At 42.8% G+C, this 24,929-nt stretch overlaps 1 protein-coding gene across 2 annotated transcripts in view; it reads left to right on the top strand.

Annotated features, from left to right (window-relative positions):
* Positions 1 to 23,858, top strand: part of SERPINA6 (serpin family A member 6) — a 29,987-nt gene extending 6,129 nt beyond the window's left edge. The window contains exons 2-6 of one of the 2 annotated variants that reach the window (XM_077123444.1): positions 227 to 310; positions 4,393 to 5,021; positions 18,168 to 18,438; positions 21,890 to 22,037; positions 23,505 to 23,858. In XM_077123444.1, the coding sequence (XP_076979559.1) occupies positions 4,409 to 5,021; positions 18,168 to 18,438; positions 21,890 to 22,037; positions 23,505 to 23,690 (1,218 nt within the window). In that variant the 5' untranslated portion in view covers positions 227 to 310; positions 4,393 to 4,408 and the 3' untranslated portion in view covers positions 23,691 to 23,858. The remainder of the gene's footprint in view (positions 1 to 226; positions 311 to 4,392; positions 5,022 to 18,167; positions 18,439 to 21,889; positions 22,038 to 23,504) is intronic. The other variant, XM_077123443.1, reaches the window with a different exon arrangement.
* Positions 23,859 to 24,929: the final 1,071 nt, after the last annotated feature.

Below are 24,929 nucleotides of genomic sequence, written 5' to 3'. Positions count from 1 at the left end.
CAAACAGAGTTGAGAGGTTATCCTGGAGGTTATTCTTGTGCATTAAGTAGATATCACCTTGTTATCCAAGATGTAATGGAGAGGCTGGAGGGAACTGCCTGAAAATGTAGAGCTGTGTTCCAGTAGCCATGTTTTTGGATGATGATTGTATAATGATATAGCTTTCACAATGTGACTGTGTGATTGTGAAAAAAAAAAAGAATTTCCATTTCTATTTCTTTCCTAGGGACACCATGACGAATTAGCTAATGCCATAGGATTGGCTCTGAGTGTCAGACTACTCTGATTACTGTCTTAACTCGGATCTTTGGTAACTATACCCACCTTGTGTTTGGTGATTAAGTGTCACCGCTTGGCCCAAGCCAATCTGGGATCCAATTGTCTCTACTGCATTAAGGATCATGTTCACTGGCAGAAATTCCCCCTATAATTTCTACCCCACTTAGAATAACAATCACAGAGCTCTTCAGGAATGCTGGAGCTCCTCTCACAAAGGTATTCCTCACAGTTCTGCTGAAAGATGAGTCCTCCAGACATTCCTGGGGTGGGTGAGCAGATCTTACATGATAACCACTCTAACATTCCAATCTCCCTAAGCCTTTGTATCCCTTCATTGACTTTATACCAGGAAAGTTCTACCTTTTCAACTTCATTTAGAATAGCCCACCTTTTGATTCATGTTTCAAACAAACAAACTGGTAGAACATTTTCAAAACCCTTGAGGTACAGCATTGAATACATAATATTTGCTTAGTGCATCCATATAAAAATTTGGTTTGATCCAACTTTATGTTCCTTCTACCATTATCTGCTAATATACATTTGCACACATATTTCCCAGATTTATGGTTGTATAAATTTCTTTTGGTATGCAGTTTACCTCCTCCTAGACCACACTCTGTACCCTTTCAGGGCCTGCCAGAACTTGAGTCTAATTATAGGTCTGCAATATGTGTGGTAGGTGAATTCTGAGGATAATCAACAATGTCTTTCCAGGCAACTACCTCAGGGAAGACCTTCATAAGTTCCTCAAGCAAAGCAGGGTTAACTTCCTCACATGGGGGTGGAAGGGCTTCTTCTACTGGTAAAGATGGTTCAGGAATATTTAAGAGTTTAATGTCCCAAGCTTCATCAAGGTTTGCCCATCTGTCCCCCTTCCAATTTTCAGGACTCCATTTCTTTCCCATCAATGTCCTCACTTTAACAGAGAGACACTGTGAGACTGGGAATTCAACTTGCATTGCAATGCAGCCACCCACAGGATGAGACTCTGTATTTGGTTTTCAGAAATGCTTTTTCAATATTAAGCTAAGTTTACACTCCTGGAATAAACTCACTTCACCAAAATGTATTATACTTTTTACATATTGCTGGATTCAAGTTATTAATAATATTTTTTTTGTAAAGGATTGTTGTGTCTATGCTTCTGAGTAGCTGAAATTGCTACTTGCCAATTAATGGAAATAGAAGTCTTTGATATTACACCTAGGCAGAAGGTGCAAATCCTGCTGTTGAACTGTTACTCTGCAGCTTCAGGGGATAAGGGTTTCTTTCAGGGTAGACATAGAAACTTTCAGCGGATTTATGTGGCACTTGAGCTGGGGATTTGAAGCCCTGAGCTCATCTTACTCTTTCCCCAACTTTATCCAGCACAAGAGCAACCAACCAATTACATTTTACTTGTTAGTTTGACAAAAAGGTTCAAAAGTATCAAATACATGGTCACCCAGAGTCTTGTCTTTTATAAGTAACTGATAAGGAGTATCCAATAGTGATATTTTGCATATCTCTATTGCCATATCACAACACTGACTATTTGTGCTCTTTACCACTAGAAACGAGTCATTAGTGCCTTAAAATCAAATGATATTAGAAAAACAGTTTCAAATATCCCATAAACAAGTCTGAAAACTTACCCTTTCAGAACTACTCTCAGTACCAAAATTCATCACTCAATGTTCTCCAAAGAAACAAAACTACATATACAGAGAGAAAGAGAGAGGGAGGGAGAGATCTTTAAGAAATTGGCTCACACAATTGTGGTGCCTGGCAAATCCAACATATGTAGGATAGGCCAGCAGGAAGCTAAGGCAGGAGTTGATCCTACAATCTTGAGGCAGAATTTCTTTCCCAGTAAACCTCAGTTATGTTCTTAAGGCATTCAACTAAGTGAGTGAGGCCAATCCATATATGAAAGGTAAATTCTTTTACTTAAAGTCAACTGATTATAGGTCTTAACCACATCTACAAAGCACCTTCATAGCAACAACTAGATTAGTGTTTGAGTACATAATTCAGTACCATATCCAAGCTGAGTTGATACATAAGACTGACCATCCTCCCAGGAAAGGACCTGTATTGGTTTGCTAAAGTTGCCAGAAAGCAATATGCAGAAATTGAATGGCTTTTAAAAAAGAAGTTTATCAAATTGCAAGTTTACAGTTTTAAGGCCATGAAAATGTCCAAATTAAGGCATCAACAAGAGGTTACCTTCACTCAGGAAAGACTGATGCCATCTGGAACACTTCTGTCCATTGAGAAGGCACCTGGCTGGCATCTGCTGGTCACTTGCCTCTGAGCTCCATTACTTTCAGCATCTATTTCCTGTGGGGGTTCCTCACTTGGCTTCTCCAGAGCTGGGTTTCATCTTTTGGCTTCCTTGGTTCTCTCCAGGTTATGGCTTACTTAGCATCTCATGGGAAGGTACATGGTGACATCTGCTGGGCTCTGCCTGTGTCTAGGCATCTGCTCTCTTTGCTGACACTCTAAGCATCTCCAAATGTCCTTGTCTCTATCAACTCTGAAGCAACTGTTCTCCAAGTATCTGCACCTGAGGTTTCTCCAATATGTTTCCCCTTTTAAAGGACTCTAGTAAACTAATCAAGGCCCACATTGAATGGGTGGAGTCACATCTGTCTAATCAAAGGCCACAGCCATGATTCAGTATGTCACATCTTCATGAAAGTAATCTAACCGAAGGGTCACACCCACAACTGATGTATCACACCTCCACGGAAACAATCAAAATAAAGTTTCCCACTCTAAACAATAGGTCTAGCCCCAAATGTTGGATCAGAATTAAAACATGATTTGGGGGGCTAAATAATAGTTTCAAACCAGCACAGAACCCCTGAGGTCTTCTAGAATGAATGAGTAGTTCCCATACTTCACTATGTGCAACACTCTCCTACAGGACATTTGTATAAATGTGAATTCCCAACACCTCTTTGGAGAGGCTGATTCCCAGCTGGGGTGGTATGCAGGAATCTGCTTCTCCTACAAGCCTCCTTTGTGCCTTGTGATACAGGTGGTTCCATAAAGCACAGTGCTTGGGAAAACTGGCCTTATAGACAGAGACAGTGTTCACTTAATGATTATGACTTGAATCATTAGGTTCAGATTTTTAATCATGCTGAACCTCAACTTCTGCCTTTTTAAAATCAGGATAGTTTCTACCAGCACGTGTTTGGGTGATGGTTAGTTGAGAGAAGTGCTGGTTTGAAAGGAAGTATGCCCCCTAGAAAAGCCATGTTTTAATCAAAATATCATTTCATAAAGGTAGAATAATCTCTATTCAATACTGTATGTTTGAAACTGTAATCAGATCATCTCCCTGGATGATGTGATTTAGTCAAGAGTGGTTGTTAAACTGGATTAAGGGACGATATGTCTCCACCCATTTGGGTGGGTCTTGATTGGTTTATTGGAGTCCTATAAAAGAGGAAATATTTTGGAGAATGAGAGATTCAGAGAGAGAGCAGCACCATGAAGCAGAGTCCACCAGCCAGCGACATTTGGAGATGAAGAAGGAAAACACCTCCCGGGGAGCTTCATGAAACAGGAAGCCAGGAGACAAAGTTAGCAGATGACACCGTGTTCACCATGTGCCCATCCAGCCAAGAGAGAAGCCCTGACTGTGTTCACCATGTGTCTTCTCACTTGAGAGAGAAACCCTGAACTTCATCAGCCTTCTTGAACCAAGGTATCTTTCCCTGGATGGATAGCTTAGATTGGATATTTCTATAGACTTGTTTTAATTGGGACATTTTCTCAGCCTTAGAACTATAAACTAGCAACTCATTAAATTCCCTCTTTTAAAGGCCATTCTGTTTCTGGCATATTGCATTCTGGCAGCTAGCAAACTAGAACAAGAGAACACAGACAAAACCCTTAGATCAATTGGGGACCTGATAGGCAGGTATGAATCATAGCTGGTATCATTCCATCTTCAGATAAGGAAACTGAGGCCCAGAGACCTGCTGGGACTTGCCCCATGTCACACAGCTATTGTGGAAGCAGGAATTGGCACTTGAACTGGCTCTCCTATATCCCTTTCCACCATGCCTAACTGCTTTGGAAGCCATATCACCTAACAAGCATTCCTAATTACAGGTTCTGGCCTTCCTGGATGATGGTGCTTGCCCTGTTCACCTTTCTCCTCTGGTTGACCACCAGTGGCCTTGGGGCCATTCAGACAGGGGACTCCAGTGTGGATGTAAGCATGATAAGTCATTACCGGAGCTTGGCTCCATCCAACATTGACTTTGCCTTTAGCCTGTACAAGCGTCTGGTGGCCTTGACTCCTGGCCAGAATGTCTTCATCTCCCCGGCGAGCATCTCCATGGCCTTGGTTATGCTGTCCCTGGGCACCTGTGGCTTCACAAAGACACAACTTCTCCAGGGCCTGGGTTTCAACCTTACTGAGATATCTGAAGCCAAGATCCACCAGGCCTTCCAGAGCCTCCACCACCTCTTCAAGGAGTCAGACACCAGCTTGAACATGACCATGGGAAATGCCTTGTTCCTTGACTACAGCCTCAAGCTGCAGGAGTCATTCTCAGAAAACATCAAGCACTACTATGGGTCAGAGGCCTTGACTACAGATTTCCAGGACATGGACAAAGTCAGTAGACAGATCAATGAGTATGTCAAGAATAAGACACAGGGGAAAATTGTGGACTTGTTCTTGAAGCTGGACAGCCCAGCCCTCCTTATTCTGGTCAACTACTTCTTCTTCAAAGGTACCCTCTACCTATTCCATTCTGATCAGGCCCTATTTACCATGCCAAGAAGAGTAACAGCCCTCAAAGTCCAGGGCACACTCTTAGGCAGAGCCTTTTATTCTATAAAGCAGTTCCTGTCTGTTTGTATTTCTACCATAATCCCATTGGAAAGCTGGAACATATCATTTTACATAATCAAACTGACACCATGAAGAGCTGAGTGACTTGACCACACTCTTGCAGAATGATTCAAGGCCCATCCAAAGAACCATGAACAGTTCATAAATATTCACTGAGCATCAACAGTGAGTCAGGCCCTGGGCAGGGCAGGAAATATGGCAGAGAACTTGGTACTCCCCAAGCCTGCCCTAGAGCTGTCCTCCAGGTGCTACCAGAGTACACCTATGCCAGGCCTGGCTTTGGCCAGTCCCTCCTCACCGATTTGGAACAGTTTTCCAAGATGCCTATTCATATAAGTCACTGGGAAGACTTGTTAAAATTATAGATTCCAGAGCCTGTACCAGATCTACTGAGGCAAAACCCTCTGTAGAAAATCCTGGGATTTTTTTTTTTTTAATTTTTGATTTTTTAAAAACATAACAACATCGAAACATGAACATTCTTACCATATGATCATTCCATTCTTGGTATATAATCAATAACTCACAATATCATCACATAGTTATATATTCATCACCATGATCATTTCTTAGAACATTTGCATCAATTCAGAAAAAGAGATAAAAAGAAAAATCTCATACTTACCATACCCCTTACCCCTCCTTCTCATTAACTATATAATATATAAATATAAATATATATTATATAAAATATATATATATATTTTTAACATGGCATAAGAATAACCTCCAGGATAACTTCTTGACTCTGAAATCTCTCAGCCATTGACACTTTATTTTGTCTCATTTCTCTCTTCCCACTTTTGGTCTAGAAGATTTTCTCAATCCCTTGATGCTGAGTCCCAGCTCATTCTAGGATTTCTGTCCCACGTTGCCAGAAAGGTTTACACCCCTGGGAGTCATGTCCCACGTAGAAACGGGCAAGGCAGTGAGTTTGCTTGTCACGTTGGCTGAGAAAGATAGAGGCCACATCTGAGCAACCAAAGAGGTGCTCTGGGGGTGACTACTAGGCCTAATTTTAAAAGACTTAGCCTATCTTTTGCAGAGATAAGTTTCATATGAACAAAACCCAAGATTGAGGGCACAGCCTGTTGCTTTTGTTGTCCGCACTGCTTGTGAGAGTATCAGGAATTCTCCACATGGGGAAGATGAATTCTCCCCCTTTCTCACCATTCCATGTCCACATAAGTTATATTAGGAAATGCACTAGTCAAAATATAAATTTTGTACCAAATAAATATTTTTTGCTTTAGTCTTACACATAAGTTAAAATTTTAAAATATGAATTACCATCTATTTTCAACACCCTGCAATATTGATTATTCCTTTGTTCTTCCTCATGCAAAAACATTTTTTTATATTTTGTAATTTTTCCTTATTTTTAATTTATTTATGAAACCTAACCACATACAAACAACCTTACCATATGATCATTCCATTCTTGCAAAAACATTTTTTAATTTGTACATTTAGTCACTATCATTGTACACTCTAGGTATTCCTAGATTATACCATCTCAGTCTTTATTGTCTATCTTTCCTTCTGATTTCATTTGTGACCCCAGCCCTCCTCCCTCTTTCATTCTCACATTCAGCTTCATTCAGCATACTAACATTATTGTATTACAGTTAGGTAGTATTGTGCTGTCCATTTCTGAATTTTTACAATCAGTCCTGTTGGACAATCTGTAACCCTTCAGCTCAGATTATTCAATATCTATCCTATTTCTAACTCCTGATGGTCTCTGTTTTTAGTTGAATTCCTCCAAGTTCATTCATTAATGTTAGTTCATATCAGTAAGACCATACAGTATTTGTCCTTTTGCTTCTGACTAATCTCACACTGCATAATGTCCTCAAGGTCCATCCATGTTGTTACATACTTCATAACTTTATTCTGTCTTAAAGCTGCATAATATTCCATCATATGTATATACCACAGCTTGTTTAGCCACTCATCTGTTGATTGACATTTTGGCTGTTTCCATCTCTTGGCAATTGTAAATAATGCTGCTATAAACATTGGTGTGCAAATGTCCATTTGTATCCTTGCCCTCATGTCCTCTGAGCAGATACCTAGCAACTGTATTGCTGGATCATATGGCAATTCTATACTTAGATTCCTGAAGAACCACCAAACTGCCTTCCACAGTGGTTGTACCACTTTACATTCCCACCAACAGTGGATAAGTGTGCCTCTTTCTCCACATCCTCTCCAGCACTTGTCGTTTTCTGTTTTATTGATAATGGCCATTCTGGTGGGTGTGAGATGATATCTCATTGTGGTTTTGATTTTCATTTCCCCAACAGCCAGGGAAGTTGAGCATCTTTTCATCTGCCTTTTGACCATTTGTATTTCGTGTTCTGAGATGTGTCTGTTAATGTCTTTTGCACATTTTGTGATTGGGTTTTTTGTCTTTTTGTTGTTGTGTTGAACAACCTTTTTATTTATTCTGGATACTAGACCTTTATCTGATATATTGTTTCCAAATATTATCTCCCATTGTGTAGGCTGTCTTTTTACTTTCTTGACAAAGTTCTTTGATGCATAAAAGTGTTTAATTTTGAGGAATTCCCATTTATTTATTTATTTATTTATTTATTTATTTATTCAATGCTCATGCTTTGGGTATAAGATCTAGGAAATTGCCTGCTACTATAAGGTATATAAGATATTTCCCTACATTTTCTTGTAAAAGTTTTATGGCCTTAGATCTAATGTTTAGGTCTTTGATCCATTTTGAGTTAATTTTTGTATAGGATGTGAGATATGGATCCTCTTTCATCCTTTTGCATTTGGATATCCAGTTCTCTAGGCACCACTGAATGAAGGGACTGTTCTGTCCCAGGTAGGTTGGCTTGACTGCCTTATCAAAGATCAATTGTCCATAGATAAGAGGGTCTATATCTGAACAATCTATTTGATTCCATTGGTCAGTATATCTATTTTATGCCAGTACCATGCTGTTTTGACCACTGTAGCTTTGTAATACTCCTTAAAGCCAAGTGGTGTGAGACTTCTGACTTCATTTTTTTCCTCAGGACATTTTTAGCTATTCGGGGCACCCTGCCCTTCCAGATAAAATTGGTTATTGATTTTTCTATTTCTGAAAAGTAAGTTTTTGGGATTTTAATTGGTATTGTATTGAATCTACAAATCAATTTAGGTAGAATTGACATCTTAACTATATTTAATCTTCCAGTCCATGAACATGGTATGCTCTTCCATTTATTTAGGTCTTCTGTGATTTCTTTAAACAATTTCATGTAGTTTTCTTTGTATAGGTCTTTTGTATCCTTAGTTAAATTTATTCCTAAATATTTTATTCTTTGGTTGCAACTGTAAATGGAATTTTTTCTTGACTTTCCCCTCAGATAGTTCATTGCTGGTTTATAGAAACACTACAGATTTTTGAGTGTTGATTTTGTAACCTGCTACTTTGCTGTACTCATTTATTAGCTCTAGTAGTTTTGCTGTGGATTTTTCAGGGTTTTTGAAATATAGTGTCATATCATTTGCAAAGAGTGAGAGTTTTACTTCTTCCTTTCCACGTTTGATGCCTTGTATTTCTTTTTCTTGTATAATTGCTCTGGCTAGAACTTCCAACACAATGTTGAATAACAATGGTGACAGCAAATGTGCTTGTCTAGTTCCTGATCTTAGGGGGAAAGTTTTCAGTTTTTCACCATTGAGGATGATGTTAGCTGTGGATTTTTCATATGTTCCCTTTATCATGTTGAGGAAGTTCCCTTCTATTCCTACCCTTTGAAGTGTTTTCAACAAGAAAGGATGTTGAATTTTGTCAAATCCCTTTTCTGCATCAATCAAGATAATTATGTGGTTTTTCTACTTTGATTTGTTGATATGTTGTATTACATTAATTGATTTTCTTATGTTGAGCCATCCTTGCATATTTGAGATGAATCCCACTTGGTCATAGTGTATAATTCTTTTAATGTGGTGCTGAATTCGATTTGCAAGAATTTTGCTGAGGATTTTTGCACTTATATCATAAGATAGATTGGTGTGTAGCTTTCTTTTCTTGTAATATCTTTGTCTGGCTTTGGTATGAGGGTGATGTTGGCTTCATAGAATGAGTTAGGTAGCCTTCCCTCCTCTTCAATTTTTTGAAGAGTTTGAGCAGAGTTGGTAATAATTCTTTCTGGAATGTTTGGCAGAATTCACATGTGAAACCATCTGGTCCTGGACTTTTCTTTTTTGGGAGCTTCTTAGTAACTAATTCAATTTCTTTATTTGTGATTGGTTCGTTGAGTGCATCTATTTCTTCTCAAGTCAGTGTTGGTTGTTCATGCCTTTCTAGGAAGTTGTCCATTTCATCTATATTGTCTAGTTTATTAGCAAAAAGTTGTTCATGGTATCCTCTCATGATACCTCCTTTATTTATTTATTATACCTCCTTTATTTACCTCCTTTATTTCTGTGGGGTCAGTGGTTATGTCTCCTCTTTTATTTCTGATTTTATTTATTTGCATTCTTTCTCTTCTTCTTTTTGTCTGTCTTGCTAAGTGTCCATCAATCTTATTGATTTTCTCATAGAACCAACTTCTGGTTTTGTTGATTTTCTCGATTGTTTTCATGTTCTCTATTTCATTTATTTATGCTCTAATCTTTGTTATTTCTTTCCTTTTGCTTACTTTGGGGTTAGTTTGCTGTTCTTCCTCTAGTTCTTCCAAGTGGACAGTTAGTTCCTCGATTTTTGCTCTTTCTTCTTTTTTGATATAGGCATTTATGGCAATAAATTTCCCTCTTAGCACTGCCTTTGCTGCATCCCATAAATTTTGATATGTTGTTGTTCTAGTTTGCTAGCTGCCAGAATGCAATATACCAGAAATGGAATGGCTTTTAAAAAGGGGAATTTGATAAGTTGCTAGTTTACAGTTCTAAGGCGAAGAAAATGTCCCAATTAAAGCAAGTCTATAGAAATGTCCAATCAAAGGCATCCATCCAGGGAAAGATACCTTGGTTCAAGAAGGCCAGTGAAGTTCAGGGTTTCTCTCTCAAGTGAGAAGGCACATAGCAAACAGTCAGGGCTTCTCTGTCAGCTGGAAGGGCACATGGCGAATATCATGTCATCTGCTAACTTTCTCTCCTGGCTTCTGGTTTCATGAAGCTCCCTGGGAGGCGTTTTCCTTCTTCATCTCCAAAGGTCACTGGCTCATGGACTCTCTGCTTCTTGGTGCTGCAGCATTCTCTGCTCTCTCCGAATCTCTTGTCTCCAAAATGTTTCCTCTTTTATAGGACTTCAGGAGCTAATCAAGACCCACCCGAGTGGGTGGAGACATGTCGTCACCTAATCCAGCTTACCAACTACTTTCAATTACATCACATCTCCAGGGAGATGATCTAATTACAGTTTCAAACATACAATGCTGAATAGAGATTAGAAGAAATGGCTGCCTTTACAAAATGGGATTAGGATTAAAACATGGCTTTTCTAGGGGACACACATTCTTTCAAACCAGCCCAGTTGTGTTTTCATTTTCATTTGCCTTGAGATATTTACTGATTTCTCTTGTACTTTCTTCCTTGACCCACTAGTTATTTAAGAGTGTGTTGTTGAGCCTCCATATATTTGTGAATTTTCTGGACATCTGCCAATTATTGATTTCCAACTTCCTTTATGATCTGAGAAAGTGTTTTGTATGATTTCAATCTTTTTAAATTAATTGAGACTTTCTTTGTAACCCAGCATATGGTCTATCCTTGAGAATGTTCCATGAGCACTTGAGAAAAAGGTGTATCCTACTGTTATGGGATGTAATGGTCTATAAATGTTTTGTTAAGTCTAGCTCATTTATTGTATTATTCAAATTCTCTGTTTCTTTGTTGATCCTCTATCATGGTTAGGGACATGTGTCAACTTTGCCAAGTTGTGGTATCTGTTTATCTGATTGGGCAAGTGCTGGCCTGTCTGTTGCAATGAGAACATTTCATAGGATTAGATCATGATCACGTCAGCTGCATCCACAGCTGATTCCATTTGTAATCAGCCAAAGGGGAGTGTCTTCTACAATTAGTGATGCTAAATCTAATCATGGAAAGCCTTTTAAGGAGGACTCAGAGAAGACAGATTCCTTTCTTGCTTCGGCTGGTGAGCCTCTTCTGTAGAGTTCATCCAGACCATCCATTGCAGTTATCGGCTTCACAGCCTGCCCTGTGGATTTTGGACTCTGTGTTCCTGCGGTCACCTGAGACACTTTTATAAATTTTATATTTGCAAGTGTTCCCTATTGATTCTGTTTCTCTAGAGAACACTAACTAATACAATCCTCTGTCTAGATGTTCTGTCCATTCATGAGAGTGGGGAATTGAAGTCTTCAAGTATTATGGTAGATGTGTCTGTTTCTCTTTTCAGTGTTTTCAATGTTAGCTTCATGTATTTTGGACCACTCTGGTTCAGTGCATAAATATTTATGATTAATATATCTTCTTGTTGAATTTTTCCTTTTATTAATGCATAGTTTCCTTCTTTGTCTCTTTTAATTGTCTTACATTTGAAGTCTAATTTGTTGGATATTAGTATAGCTACTCCTGCTCTTCTCTGATAGTTGTTTGCATGAAATATCTTTTCCCAACCTTTCACTTTCAATCTATGTTTCTCCTTGGGTCTAAGATGCATCTCCTGTAGACAGCATATAGATGGGTACTGTTTTTTTAATCCATTCTGCCAGTCTCTGTCTTTTGATTGGGGAGTTTAATCCACTAACATTTGGTGTTATTACTGTAAGGGCAATACTTTCTTCTACCATTTTGTCTTTTGGATTTTATATGTCATATCTAATTTTTCCTCTTTTTACCTTTACTGGTAGTCTTCCTTTCTACACTCTTCTTCATAATCTCTCTCCTGTATTTTCCTATCTGTCTCTAGTGCTCCCTTTAGTATTTCTTGCAAAGCCTGTCTCTTGGTCACAAATTCTCTGAGTGACTTTTTTGTTGTCTGAAAATGTTTTAATTTCTCCCTCATTTTTGAAGGAAAATTTTGCTGGATATAGAATTCTTGGTTGGCAGTTTTTCTCTTTTAGTATCTTAAATATATCATCCCACTGCCTTCTCGCCTCCATGGTTTCTGCTGAGAAATCTATGCATAGTTTTATTGGGCTTCCCTTATATGTGATGGACTGTTTTCTTTCTTACTGCTTTCAAGATTCTCTTTCTCTTTGACATCTGACATTCTGATTAGTAAGTGCCTTTGAGTACATCTATTTGAATCTATTCTGTTTTGGGTATGCTGCAATTGATCTGTAATTTTAAGTCTTTCAAAAAAGTTGGGAAATTTTCAGTGATAATTTCCTCCCTTAGTTTTTCTCCTCCTTTTCCCTTCTCATCTCCTTCTGGGACACCCACAACATGTATATTCATGCACTCCATGTTGTCATCCAATTCCCTGGGTCCCTGCTCATATTTTTCCATTCTTTTCCCTATATTTTCTTTTGCTTGTCAGATTTCATATATCCCATCTTCCAGCTCACTAATCCTATCTTCTGCCTCCCAAAATCTAACATTGTAGGTTTCCATTGGTCTTTTTCATCTCTTCTGCTGTGCTTTTCATTCCCATAAATTCTCTGATTTGTTTTTTCAGACTTTCAATTTCTTCTTTTTGTTCATTCCTTGCCTTTTTTATATCCTCCCTCAATTCAATAATTTGATTTTTGATGAGAGGTTCCATGTCTGTTTGAACATTCTGAATTAATTGTTTCAACTCCTATATCTCGTTTGAACTGTTGGTTTGTTCCTTTGACTGGGCCATATCTTCACTTTTTCTAGTGTGATTCATTATTTTTTGCTGGCGTCTAGGCATTTAATTACCTTAATTAGTTTATTCTAGAGATAGTTTTCACTTTTTTTTCCTAGGATTTTCTTGCTGGATGACTTTGTTGTCTATCTGTCCTTTGACATTCAGTTCAGCTTATTCTAGACCTCTAGCTTAGGTTTTGTTTAACAGATCAGTACTTTTCAGTTCCTGTTTTCTTGTTTCTTGCCCTGTCTGTATGGTGCCTTTTTTTCCCCTTAGGAGTATCTACTTAGGTATTATAGACCCCCGTCAGATTTTTCCAGAACAAACTGGCCTCTCCTCAGGAGGAAAGAGTCACTCGCATCAGTTTTCCCTAAGGGTGAGACCCAATAGGGTGACAGACTTTCCTATGAAGCCTCTGGACGCTGTGTTTCTCCTATTCTGCCCGGTATATGATGCTTGTCTGCCTGCAGATTCCACCAGCATAAGATGATGTGGTACTTTTAACTTCAGCAGATGCTCCCTGCTGAGGGGTATGTGAGACAGAGGAGAGGTTGTAGGCTGGCTTTAGTTGCTTCAGTTTTCCAGACCCTGGGGTCTGAATTCCTTGAGGGAGGGATTCTACTGAGCTGGGCCCCACCCTCCTCCTGGGGAAGGCACATCCTCCAGACAAACTCCCAAATAAGCTTAATTCTGCCCATGCCTGGGGCAGTGAGAGCCTGAGAAGCCCTGCAGCTGTATCCAAAGAGCAGTCCAAGCCATAGAAATACAGCCACAAAAAAGAAAAGAGAAAAAAAAATTCCTTTTCAGAGCAGGACCCTTGTTCCTCGGGTTTGCCAATCAAGAGCTTAAGCTGGTATGTTGCTCTGTGTATCTCCAGGTCCTATGTCCCCCCTCCTTTCCTTCAAGGTCCAGATCCTTTCAAGTATTTTGTGCTGTCCAATCCAAAAAACCTCTGTGTTTTTTGTTTTTTGTTTTCTTTTTCCATCAGCTCTGCCCACCCCACCCCCACCCCCCACCTCCACACCAGGGCAAAACCCAGCAACCTCAGCTTTTACTCGAGGTTCAGCTGAGCTGGGGGCATATTTTTAGTAGTCAGAATTTGTTAATTAATTCCACAATTGGAGCTTGATTGCTCAGCCCCTGCTGCTAGTAAAGTCTCCCTCCTTTCCCCTCTGGGAAGCAGCCTGTGGGGGAGGAGCGACAGCCACTGCGGCTTGGGAGACTCATAGTTCTGGGTGGCTCGCGCAGTCCAGCTTGTCCAGACTGGGGTGTGTTGTGTGTCCAGTTACTGGTGTGGCCCCAGCAGTTGTTCTGTACTGTTCCTGGCTATATGTTAGCTGCTCTGGAGGACAAACTAAATCCCACACCTCAGTAAGCCACCATCTTGGCTCCTCTCAAGATTTGTATTCTTAATAAGCGCCCCACCCATGATAATTTTTATAGTTAGGCAATTTAGGGACACATTATCTTTGAAAACAAAATCTAAACTCCTTATTTAGAGAAGGGGTTCTCAATTGAAGGTGATTTTGCTCCTCAGGGGACATTTGGCAACATCTGGGTCAGAATTCAGGGATGCTGTTGAACATCCTACAGTGCACAGGACAATGCTATCTGCCCTCAAATATCCATTGTGCCAAGGTGGGTGAACCCTGGCCTGGAGCCACTTGCTCTTTCTGTCCTTTCTAGCTTCATTTCCCACCATTTTTCCTCCCCCAAGCTCCCAACACACAGGAGACAGGCAGATACACACACACACACACACACACATACACACACACACAGAGTTGTAGCAGGCTCAGATCCTTAAGTCTGACTTTCTCAATTTCAAGCCTGTGTTAGTTTCCTGGAACTGCTATAACAGAACCACAAACTGGTGGCTTATAAAAACACATATTTATTCTCTTACAGTTATGGAAGCCAGAAATCCAAGCTCAGTTTCATTGGTCTAAAACCAAGGTGTCAGTAGGGCAGCATTCCTTCTCGAGGCCACAGAACAGAATCCCTTTCCTTGACCTTTCCAGCTTCCAGAGGCCACTTGTTCTCCTTGGCTCCTGGCCCCATCCATCTTTGAAGCCAACAATCACATATCACCCTGATCTTTACTCCCACCATCACATCTTCTCTGGCTCCAACTTGCCTGCCTCTCTCTTCCACTTAAATTGTGAGTACACATTAAATTGATAATCCAAGATAATCCAAAGTCAGATTGACCACCTTAATTCTGTCCACTTTCTTAATCTCTTTGCCATGTAATGTTACATATTCACAGATTCATAGGATTAGGACAAGAACATCTTTGAGGTGTCATTAACTGCCCCTTCTGTCCCCTGGGCCCTCCTTCAACATGTCCCATTGTCTAAAACTTCTTCTCATCCTTCAAATTTTAGCTCAAAAATCACCTCCTCTGTGAAGGCTTTCCTTATTTCCTCAGGCAGACTTTTGCTTCTCACGTGCATCCTCTGCAGTTTGTCCCTGCACTGTTTTAACCATCATCTTGTTATAACATATAACCCCAACCAAAGCGATTCAGTTTTTGTGGAGTCACACTCAAAGAAGAACAAGTGAAATAGAAAAAAAAATAACTAATGACTATTTAATGTTGTCCCTCAACAATGTTAAAAGTCATCCAGCATAATTACTGGCAAAGATCTTCCATGTGCCCTCTTTTCTTCTCCTGATTATCAGGGCCTCTCATTGACCAACTGTCCCCACCTTTTCTTCACCAGCTGTTTATCATGCGGAGTGACTTAGAACCTCAGCCAGACCGTCTCCTCTGCCTGACCCTTGGTCTTTTTCTGCCCATATCCAGCACAAGTCTGGGAGCCCACATAGCAGAGGCAGCCCTCCTGGGAGTGTGGTGAAGGGGGAGGGCTAACTAGGCAAAGGCAGCATCCTTTCCACCCAGGGAGAGCAGGGAGGCTGGGTATGTTTGCCCAGATATGATTCTGGGTGCTACCCCAAATGTCATCAGATTTCTCTTTCACTATGTGCTCTTGTGCACCCATCTTCTCTTTATGAGCACCAGGGTCTTTGCATAGTGCTTGGTACATGGGAGGTGCTCAACAAATGGTTATCTAGATGTTTGGGGAACACCGCCTTGGGAGAAAGGCACTGTGAGTCCAGTCCAGGATCAGCCCTCCTGAGCCTGAGCAGGGCCTGGGCACCTGTAGGTGTTCTGCTAAAGGCCAGGTGCCCATGGGTTTTTATTCTGCAAGGACTTCTGTCTCACAGTTTCTCAGCATTCCCAGGTCTAGAGCAGGGCAGGGCTGATGGGAAAACACAGCTCCTGGTTATGAAATCAGAGAGGCTTTGAACAACTGACTACAGGGCCAGACATTGATGAAGGTGGAATGTCTGGTTATAAACAAATTTTCTAAGGTAAAGCAGAATCAATCTGCAAGCTCCTGCTTAAGCCGTGACAGATGCCCTGAAATGTTTCCAGCAAGTCAGGATGGCAAACAGAAATTAAGAGGAGTATAGCAATTATTACTAAATTTAGGACATGTAAACTGTCCCTGGTGTGTTCCTTATTTAGTAGACGGTCTTGACAGTTCTTTTTCCAGGACATTAAAAATAAAGGCTTTTGCAGGGAAATCATACTTGCTTTCCCAGATTTTCCCTCATACAGCCTTGAATTCCTCTACCATGAGAATTTTCAAGAAGAACTCTCTTAAAGTAGAGGTTGGCTCTCACTCTGTATTTTGTTTTATGCCAAACAAGATAACATGTCATGCTTGCCTGTTTTTAGGGAAAAAAATTTTCTACAAAAATCAAGCATCAAAATGTTAAGGATGAAAAGCTTAACACTAAAAAAAAAAAAAAATCCATGAACTAAATTTTTTTTAACTGTGAGTTGGACAAGTTACCATCACTTGCTTCTAGCCACAAAACACGAGCCCCCTCCAGCTCTGAGGACTCCAGACATTCTTGGGAGGATGGCTTGAAAACCCTTAAATCATCTCCCTAGATAGGAGACAGTCTACAGATTTATGCTCTGTCAGTACCTTCAGAAACCAAGGGCAGAGAGGGGAGCCTTTGTGCTGGGCCACGCCTGCACTCCTAGGTCTCCAGACCCCACATCCATATGTCTTTTCCCATGCCCTCCAGCCCCTCCTCATTGTCTCCATTTGCCACCATTCCCTAGGGCCTCGCTTGGCTCAGAAATGATAACTTGGGCCACACTGTCCACAGATCCCGAGCCACAGGCAGTGGGATAGAGAAGAGTCTGCCTGGAGGCAGGTAACCTTAAGCCAACCTCAGCTGGGAAATGGTGGCCTCACAAGGGCTTCCAGGACTTGAGGTCAAGCACAGTCAGAACACCTGGACCACTCTGACCTCAGGGTCTTCAGTCACCCCCAGAGCTGGAGAACCTCATCCTTAAAGCGCATGAGGCTCCAATGAGTTGCCACTCCTGTTTAAGAGGGTTCAGGGTTATTTGGAATAACCAAAGAAGGGCAGAACAGGCTGAGCAGGTGAGTGTTCCAATCAGACAGGCTTCAGCTCATTCAAAGAACCACTTTCTTCCCATCCAAACTGACCAGTAATGGAAAATCCCTATTGTGAGAATGGTGAGTTCCCCATCATCATGAGATAACCATATAGGCTGGATGAAGACATCATGGAACATGGCAGAGGAGATTCAGGGTCCAGCTAGAGGGGTGGAAGTAGGTGACTTTGAAGGGATCTTTCTACCCTGACTCTGTTCTTCAGGAAATGTGGTCTGTTACAGAGGGGCCAAGCGGTGAAGTCAGGCGCCTCCTGCAGGGAAGTAGGAATAAATCTTCCTACAAACAATTGACAGGGCCAATTAGCTGCCTGACTGGGCTTGATCAGGATGTCAAGGGGTGGGTATGGAATGCATGGTCTTACAGACATTGGGTTCAGAGCCTGAAATGCAGCACCACTTCCAGTGCCTTTGAATGCAGGAGCCCTCTGGGCCAGGGGAAGACAAGACCAAGTCTGGTTTAAATGAGTCCCTACCCCCAAGGTTAAAGACCAGAACTTTCCTATCCCCTCTAGAAGCCAACCCCAGAAATGGAGCTTAGCCTTGTATCCTTTTTGAGGGGTGGACGACAGAGCAGGCTTAAACCCCTGGAATATTCACATTTTTCCAGGAAGCATGGTCCCAATGGGGGCATTTGGGGCATGGGGCAAGGCTGCTGGGTGACTTGTCTGGAGATTACGCACCACTGCTGCCCCTCAAGCCCCTCAGCCATGCGCCCTGCTCTCCCTTGCCATCTTCTGCTTTCCCTGTCCCCCTCCTCCCAGACACCTGGGTGCACCCCTTTGACTCCAGCAGAACGAGGGAGGGAGATTTCCACGTCAGCGAGACTACCTCGGTGAAGGTGCCTATGATGTTCCAGTCAGGCACCATCAAGTACCTGGACGACACGGTGCTCCCCTGCCAGCTGGTGCAGCTGGAGTATGTGGGCAACGGGACCGTCTTCTTCATCCTTCCCAACAAGGGGAAGATGGACACTGTCACCAATGGGCTGAACCGGGACACCATTCGGAGGTGGTCCCAGTCTCTGGTCAGCAGGTAAGCCAGCAGCCAGCATGCAGAGGTCTGCAGCGGCTGTGCACCCATCAAGGGGAGCAGGTGGAAAAGGGGGCACCTGGACATCCCTCTTCCCACATTCTCGCCTTCCTGGGCTCGTTTGTCTTCCTCTCTGTGGGTCCCCAAAGACCATAAGGTCCTCTAACCTGGAGGTCACACATATATTTATCTGTGCTTCAAATCTGAGATACTTTGGGGCTTCCACAAAGTGAGGTTCCCTTTCCCCATAAAGTTAATGAACACCCTCTGTGTTATATTTTTTGCATCATTTTGGTAAACTGAGTTCATCCAGCCCATGAAAAAAATATCATGAAAATGATCTCTGTGTCCATCATGGAACAAATACAAAGCCTATGAGTAGTTTTTAAGTTACTCATAGGATCTAACTCTTTTTCAATCAATCAATCAATCAATCATCAATCAATATGAAAGTGAAGCCCTAAGTAGTTAATAAGTGAACAAGGAAAGAGAGAGTGGGAAGTGACTAAGCTGGAGGTTGGGCCAGGAGGCTCCTCCAAATCAGCCAGTGGATGTCCCCCCATCTCTACTTCCAGCCCCCAGCACAGGAGCTGGGGCATAGTAGCCATTCAGAAGTTGACTGAGAGCATGAGTGAGCAATGAATGAATGAATGAATGAACTCATATTTTTCCCCAGGCACCTCTAAGTTTGAGAGCAATTAAAATTATAGCTAAACTGTGTGCCCTCTCCCACCTCTCACTACGGAGGAGGGAGGAGAACACGATCCTGGCTTGTTATTCTTGCACGAGCAAGCAAAATAACACCAACAAGTGTGGAACCTGGCAGCAGGTGAAGTGATGCAGACTCAGAGGGCAGAGGTCATGCAGAGGAGGGAGAGGGTCCTAGAGTAGCCTACGAAGCCTCCCATAGCATGTGGCATTTCATTCATTCATCCATCCATCCATCCATCTATTCATTCAATATTCCATTAATCAGCATAAATAGCAGCACCTTCTCTGAACCATGCACTATGTTAAACACAAAGGATGGAATGGTAAATAAAATAAAAGCATAGACTCAACAACATGCACCCTAAAGCAGAAAATAGATTCTGGTGGAATTAATAGTAGTCCAAGAATGTAAGTTCTCTTACAGAGAGAGTGTGTGTGTGTTTAAAATGCTGGCGGAGAATGGAAAAGCTGACTCTGCCCCAGGGGGCCTAGGGAAGGGGTATAGCGCAGACTGGAAGTTCAGCCAATGGGAAGTGGCCCCAGGGATATGTCTGGGACAGGGATGGCATCCACATGAAGCCATGCTGTGTAACCAGAAGGCAACACAGGGCCTAGCAAAGCAGGGGCAGCAGCAATGGGTGAGGCAAATAAGCTTGGATGAACTGTTTGTAATCCAAGAATTCTGCAAGCAGAGGATCTAGAAGCAAGCTCCTCTACTGTATTGTAAGTTTTGTGTTTTATGGTTTCGAGTTTTTTAAATTTGAATTACAGATCTACTTGGTGCTTGGTACTTCTGAAGGGATTAATCTAGATCTGTGAGTGGACATGGAACTGCCTCTGAGTTGGATCTTATTCCTGTAGGGAAGAGTGTGTGGTCAGCTCGGTGTTTCAGAAAGATCCCCTAGAGCCATGCGGGAGACATAGAAGGCTATCTTGGAGTTCTCAAACCGTCCATTCCTACACCGGAGAGTGTGTGCGTGTACGCATCATCTGGAGGGGGATGATGTTAAGAATCCATTTACCAACTCTTCACCACTTTACCTATTTACCCCCTACCCCCACCCCCCCAAATCCCTGCAATTTAAATTTACTGCCACCAGGAGGTGATAATGCACCATGATTCAAACAATCAATTCTGTACCTGCTTATTGAAAATGAAGTACAGGCTGATCTTTCTCTTTACACCAGAAATAATCTTTTGACTGAAATATTTCAAATTGAACAAACTTCATTGACAATACATGCCATGTTCGTCAATTTTTTCAGAAATAAACACCCAGGGTAAAATGTTATATCTTTTTTCCTAATATTTGAGCATGAATTCTCTATTCCATCCAAATGACTTTGCCTTGCCCTGGAAGACAAGTCCTCCAGCCCCTCCCCTCCACCTGGGGACTTGCCGCTCCCACCTCACCCCACCCAGTGTCACCCTCCACTGTGCTCCTCAATGCACAAAGCCTCATTATCCTTCAAGGTCCAATGTAAATACATCCCCTAGGAGGCCCTCTGGCCCACTGGCAAGGCACCCTCCCATCTATTGAGCATCCTTCTCTGTCCTCCTTATTCTTTGCACTTATCCCTGCTGTATCATCCTGGCAATTCTCTGATGCTAAAGTGATGGGGCCAGTGGAGAGAGCTGGTGTCAAGACAACTAGCTCCAATGTCATCAAAATCCTGCTGCTTCCCAGTTGTGACTTTGGGAAAACTCCTCAGCCTCTCTGGGTTTCAGTCTCCAAGTCTAGAAACTGAAGCTATTGATTCCAACTCAGTCAGGTTTTGGGTGTGCTTGCAGACGAGCTGAGATGAAGAAGGCAAAGAGCATATCCCAGAAGTTGGGTATACGTCCTTCTCCTTTCCTTGCTTTCAGTTATTGTCGCCACATCTAGAAGAAATCACATGTTCCATTTGGCTTTACTTTCTCCTCAAGTCCTTGCTGGTGTCCTTTGAATAGTACATCTTGAAACTCACCTGGCTGGTTGCCAGCCTCCAAGCCTTCCCCAGGGCAGTTTTTGCTAAATGAAGGCTATACTTGCCTTCTGTTCCACCTGCTGGAAAACCTGTGCCCTTTTGCTGGTTTTCTCCCTCTGACCTGAGCATGAGAAAGAAGAATTCTTTTACTATCACCAAGTACTTGATATTTTGGAAAGTGCCCATACCCACTCTCAGCTGTATCTCTTCCCCTATCCCCACCCCCACCGTGTGATTCCACTCACCCTTCTAGAAAACCTGCCTGCCTCATCCAGTGGGAACTGCCAGCCAAATCATCACTGGACCACAGAGAGGGTCTGGGACTTGGCTAAAGCCACAGAGTAAAGGTAGCAAGACAGGGGCTGGGCCCTCTGCTCCCAGCCTGGTGTTCTTCCCCCTGCTCTGCTTCAGCACAGCTTCTAGGAGGTGGCAATTAGTGGACTGCAAGGATTTCTTTAGTGGGCACTTTATTAAATGTGATCCTTACCAAGCTAGAACATTTTGAACAGCGATGCAACTAGTGGCATCACAAGTGGAATAGGCCCAAAGGAAGAGCTGAGAAGAAAAGAGTTTACAAGTCAGAGGCCCAAAGAGGAAGTGGCCTGTGTGATGGAGGCAGGTCCTGCCTCTTCCCCTGTACCTTACCCTGTCCCCAAGCAGGTCAGACTATGGGGAGGGCGGCAAGACATGGGAAAATGGGAGCCTGACTGGTAGAGGAAGGGCTGCCTCTCTCCGGCCTGATGAACCTCTAACCTGCTCTGCTTCCCCTGAGCAGCTGGGTAGACCTGTCCATCCCTAAGGTCTCCATCTCCAGAGTCTACGACCTTAAGGCTGTCCTGGAGGACATGGGCATCACAGACTTGTTCACCAACCAGGCGGATTTCTCAGGCATCACACCAGAGGCCCAGCTAAAGGGGCTAAAGGTAAGTGTTTTAGGAGTCACTCTTTTACTAACAATAAAATTAATAATAATAAGCAGTTCATGAATGACCTCTGGACCCCATGTTACAGTGGGGTAAACAGAAGATCAGTAAGAAACTGTGGCATTCCCAAGGTCACACAAGGAGCCAGTAAGAGGAGCGGGCCACAGTCCAAGCATTTGTGCATCCCACCAGACTGTGCATCCCACCAGACCACAGACAGGTGCCATGTGAAACAAAGCTGTCATGGCAAGACTGTGAGAGGACTCAGCAAAAACAGGAAAGGGAAAGTGATAAATGTCTAATTGAGATCACATGAAAATGTATGCCCACTTGCATCCATTATCTTTATCCTTCACTTTTATGTTCTATTGTTCATTTAGTCAGTCAGAAAATACTTATTGAACATCTATTGTGTACCCCAACCTGTGCTAGACATGGGGTATGCCTCCATTGCCCAACATGACCCCCGCCCCTAGAGATCTTACAGTCCTGGTGGGTGAGCAGGAGGTAGCTGTGGTGGCAGCAGCCCCTCCGTCAAGCCCAAGGACCCTGGACCCATTGCAGTGTGTGGCACACAGGATGTCCCCAGTAACATGCATGTTGAGTGAGTGAATGGAGTCAGCATGGCTGCCCCCTTATTAGGTGGGTAGTATCCCAATTTCACAGAGGAGGAATCTCCAGCTCAGGGAGCAGAAACAGCTTGCCCCCGGTCACGGGGCAAGTAGGTGATGATCTGACAATTGACCTCAAGTCTATTTGACTCAAAACCTCATGTTGTTAAGACATGCTGCAGGGGTCCCAGTCCCACTCAGCTTCTTCCTAATTGTGTGTGTCTTTCAATGTAGCCTCCGAGCCTCAGATCTGTTGCCATAGAGTCACTGAGGGCTCCCTCTCCACAGGATTATTGCCAGCTGTCATTATCAGCCAGGTTCTGACCTGAGACTTATAAAAGTTAGTAAAGCATTTTGCTGGTTTAGGATTCCTTCACATTTTGAACACAAAGAGGGGTATTTCAACCATCAGAGATTACACTGTAGGATCTGTCTGGGATTTTCCATATAGGGTATACAAACTTTTGCACAAATTGAGCCCCAGTGTTTATTTAGCAGAGGGGAAAGATATGGGGTCTTGAGAAAGGCAGACTCTTCTCCCTCTACCAGCCCCGGATCCCAGAAGGAGCACCCAGTATGAACTTGGAAGTCCATTGCATTCCACAAGACCCTTACTCTCCATGTTCACGGGCTTCACCTACCCTTTTTGGAGGAAAGAAGCATGGATGTGGATGGAGGTAGACAGACCTAAGCTCTGGTCCTGGGGCTGCCACTCAGATGAAGAGCCAGCTAGTGGCCTTCTTGGAGCCTGAGCATCACCATCCATAAAATTGAGGCTGTGAGAAGTTCTAGCAGTGAGACTTCTTGCACTCTTAGCACATAGTAGGTGCTCAACAATCCATCCCATTCCTAACAGGTGGTCCATAAGGCCGTGCTGCACCTGGATGAGAAGGGTGTGATGTCAAGCTCCACCACTGGGGGAGCCTTAAGACTGGAGGCCCCTCCTATCAGCATCAACTTCAGCAGGCCCTTCCTTATGTTGATCTTCGACCACTACACGTGGAGCTGCTTTTTTCTGGGCAAGGTTGTGAACCCAGTCTAAGTGGAGGCCACCCAGCAGCAAGAGCATCCTCTGACTCTGGGCACTAGGGACTCTGTGTAGATGTTTGGAGGAGTGGGAAATTTCCCCCAATCTTCTCCAGGTTCTCCTCCACATAACGAGAGATGTCTATACCTTTTAAACATCCCATAATAAACAACTGTTAGTGCAGCTGTGACTGCATGTGTGGTAGAAGGGGAGGAGGTGGGGATTCTGGATGGTCTACAGTTGGTCTACAATTCTCATGGGGTATTTGGAAACTGCCAGATTTGGTACCCTGGGAGGAGCAACTCCTACTGCCAACAAGCCTGGCAAAAGCTGATGGATGCTTCATCTCAGGTATGAGAGTCACAGAGGTCAGCGGGGTAGAGGGAGGTGTGTGGAAAAGAGCCAGGCTTCAGAAGGCCACTGCCCTGGGATCAAATCCCAGCCAGCACACTGTGACCTGAGCCCACCTGCTCTGTCCATTTCCTCTTAAGGTTCCCGGTGTGGGGGATAGGGGGTGGAGGGGTTGACACTTTCTAAGGTTCTGCCAGAGGGGCTGGTATTTGAAGCCTGCCATGGGGGAGTAGTGCAGTCTCACTCCAGAAGAGAGTTGCAAAACATGTGGAAAAGATTAAAAATTAGTGAATCTGGGTAAAGGGTTATGGGAATTCTTTGTACTATTACTGCAATGTTACTTCATGCTTGAAATTATTTCCCAAAAACAGTTTTACAAATTAAAAATAAATAATGCCCAACCACTCGAAAGAAAAATATGTAAAGGTTACAACCAAACAGGAGAGGCCAGGTGTGTACTTGTATGCACATCTTGTACATGTGTGTGTGTTGGTATGTTTGTTTATATGTCTTGGCATGTAACTGTGTGCCTGTGTGTGTCTAAGTGTCTTTGTGAGTGTGCCTGCGTATGTGTGTGCACGTACATGGGCAGGGGTAGAGAGTGTCCCACTCCCCTAACCCCTTGATCACCCTGGTGAGTGCCCTGGTTTCAGGAAGTCTAGCTCCAGATTAAATGAAAGGCCTTTTCCTGCCTCCTCTCCCCACCCTTCCCCTCCCAGCCTGAAGCCATAAGGAGGAAGGGGAATTTCCAGCCCGCCCCGGGGAGGCTACACATGGAATCCTGAGCCCACATTTCTGCTGGGTGAGCTCCCTTGCAATCCTTTGGTAACCAAGCAACTATTCCCCTCCATTACCCCCACCCCATACACATACATCTTTGGACATAGTACTTGGAATCCTGGA

Source organism: Tamandua tetradactyla, chromosome 12, assembly GCF_023851605.1.
Source record: "Tamandua tetradactyla isolate mTamTet1 chromosome 12, mTamTet1.pri, whole genome shotgun sequence".
NCBI lineage: Eukaryota > Metazoa > Chordata > Mammalia > Pilosa > Myrmecophagidae > Tamandua > Tamandua tetradactyla.
The sequence above is the reverse complement of the archived record's forward strand: the minus strand, read 5'-3'. Positions and strand labels throughout refer to the sequence as shown.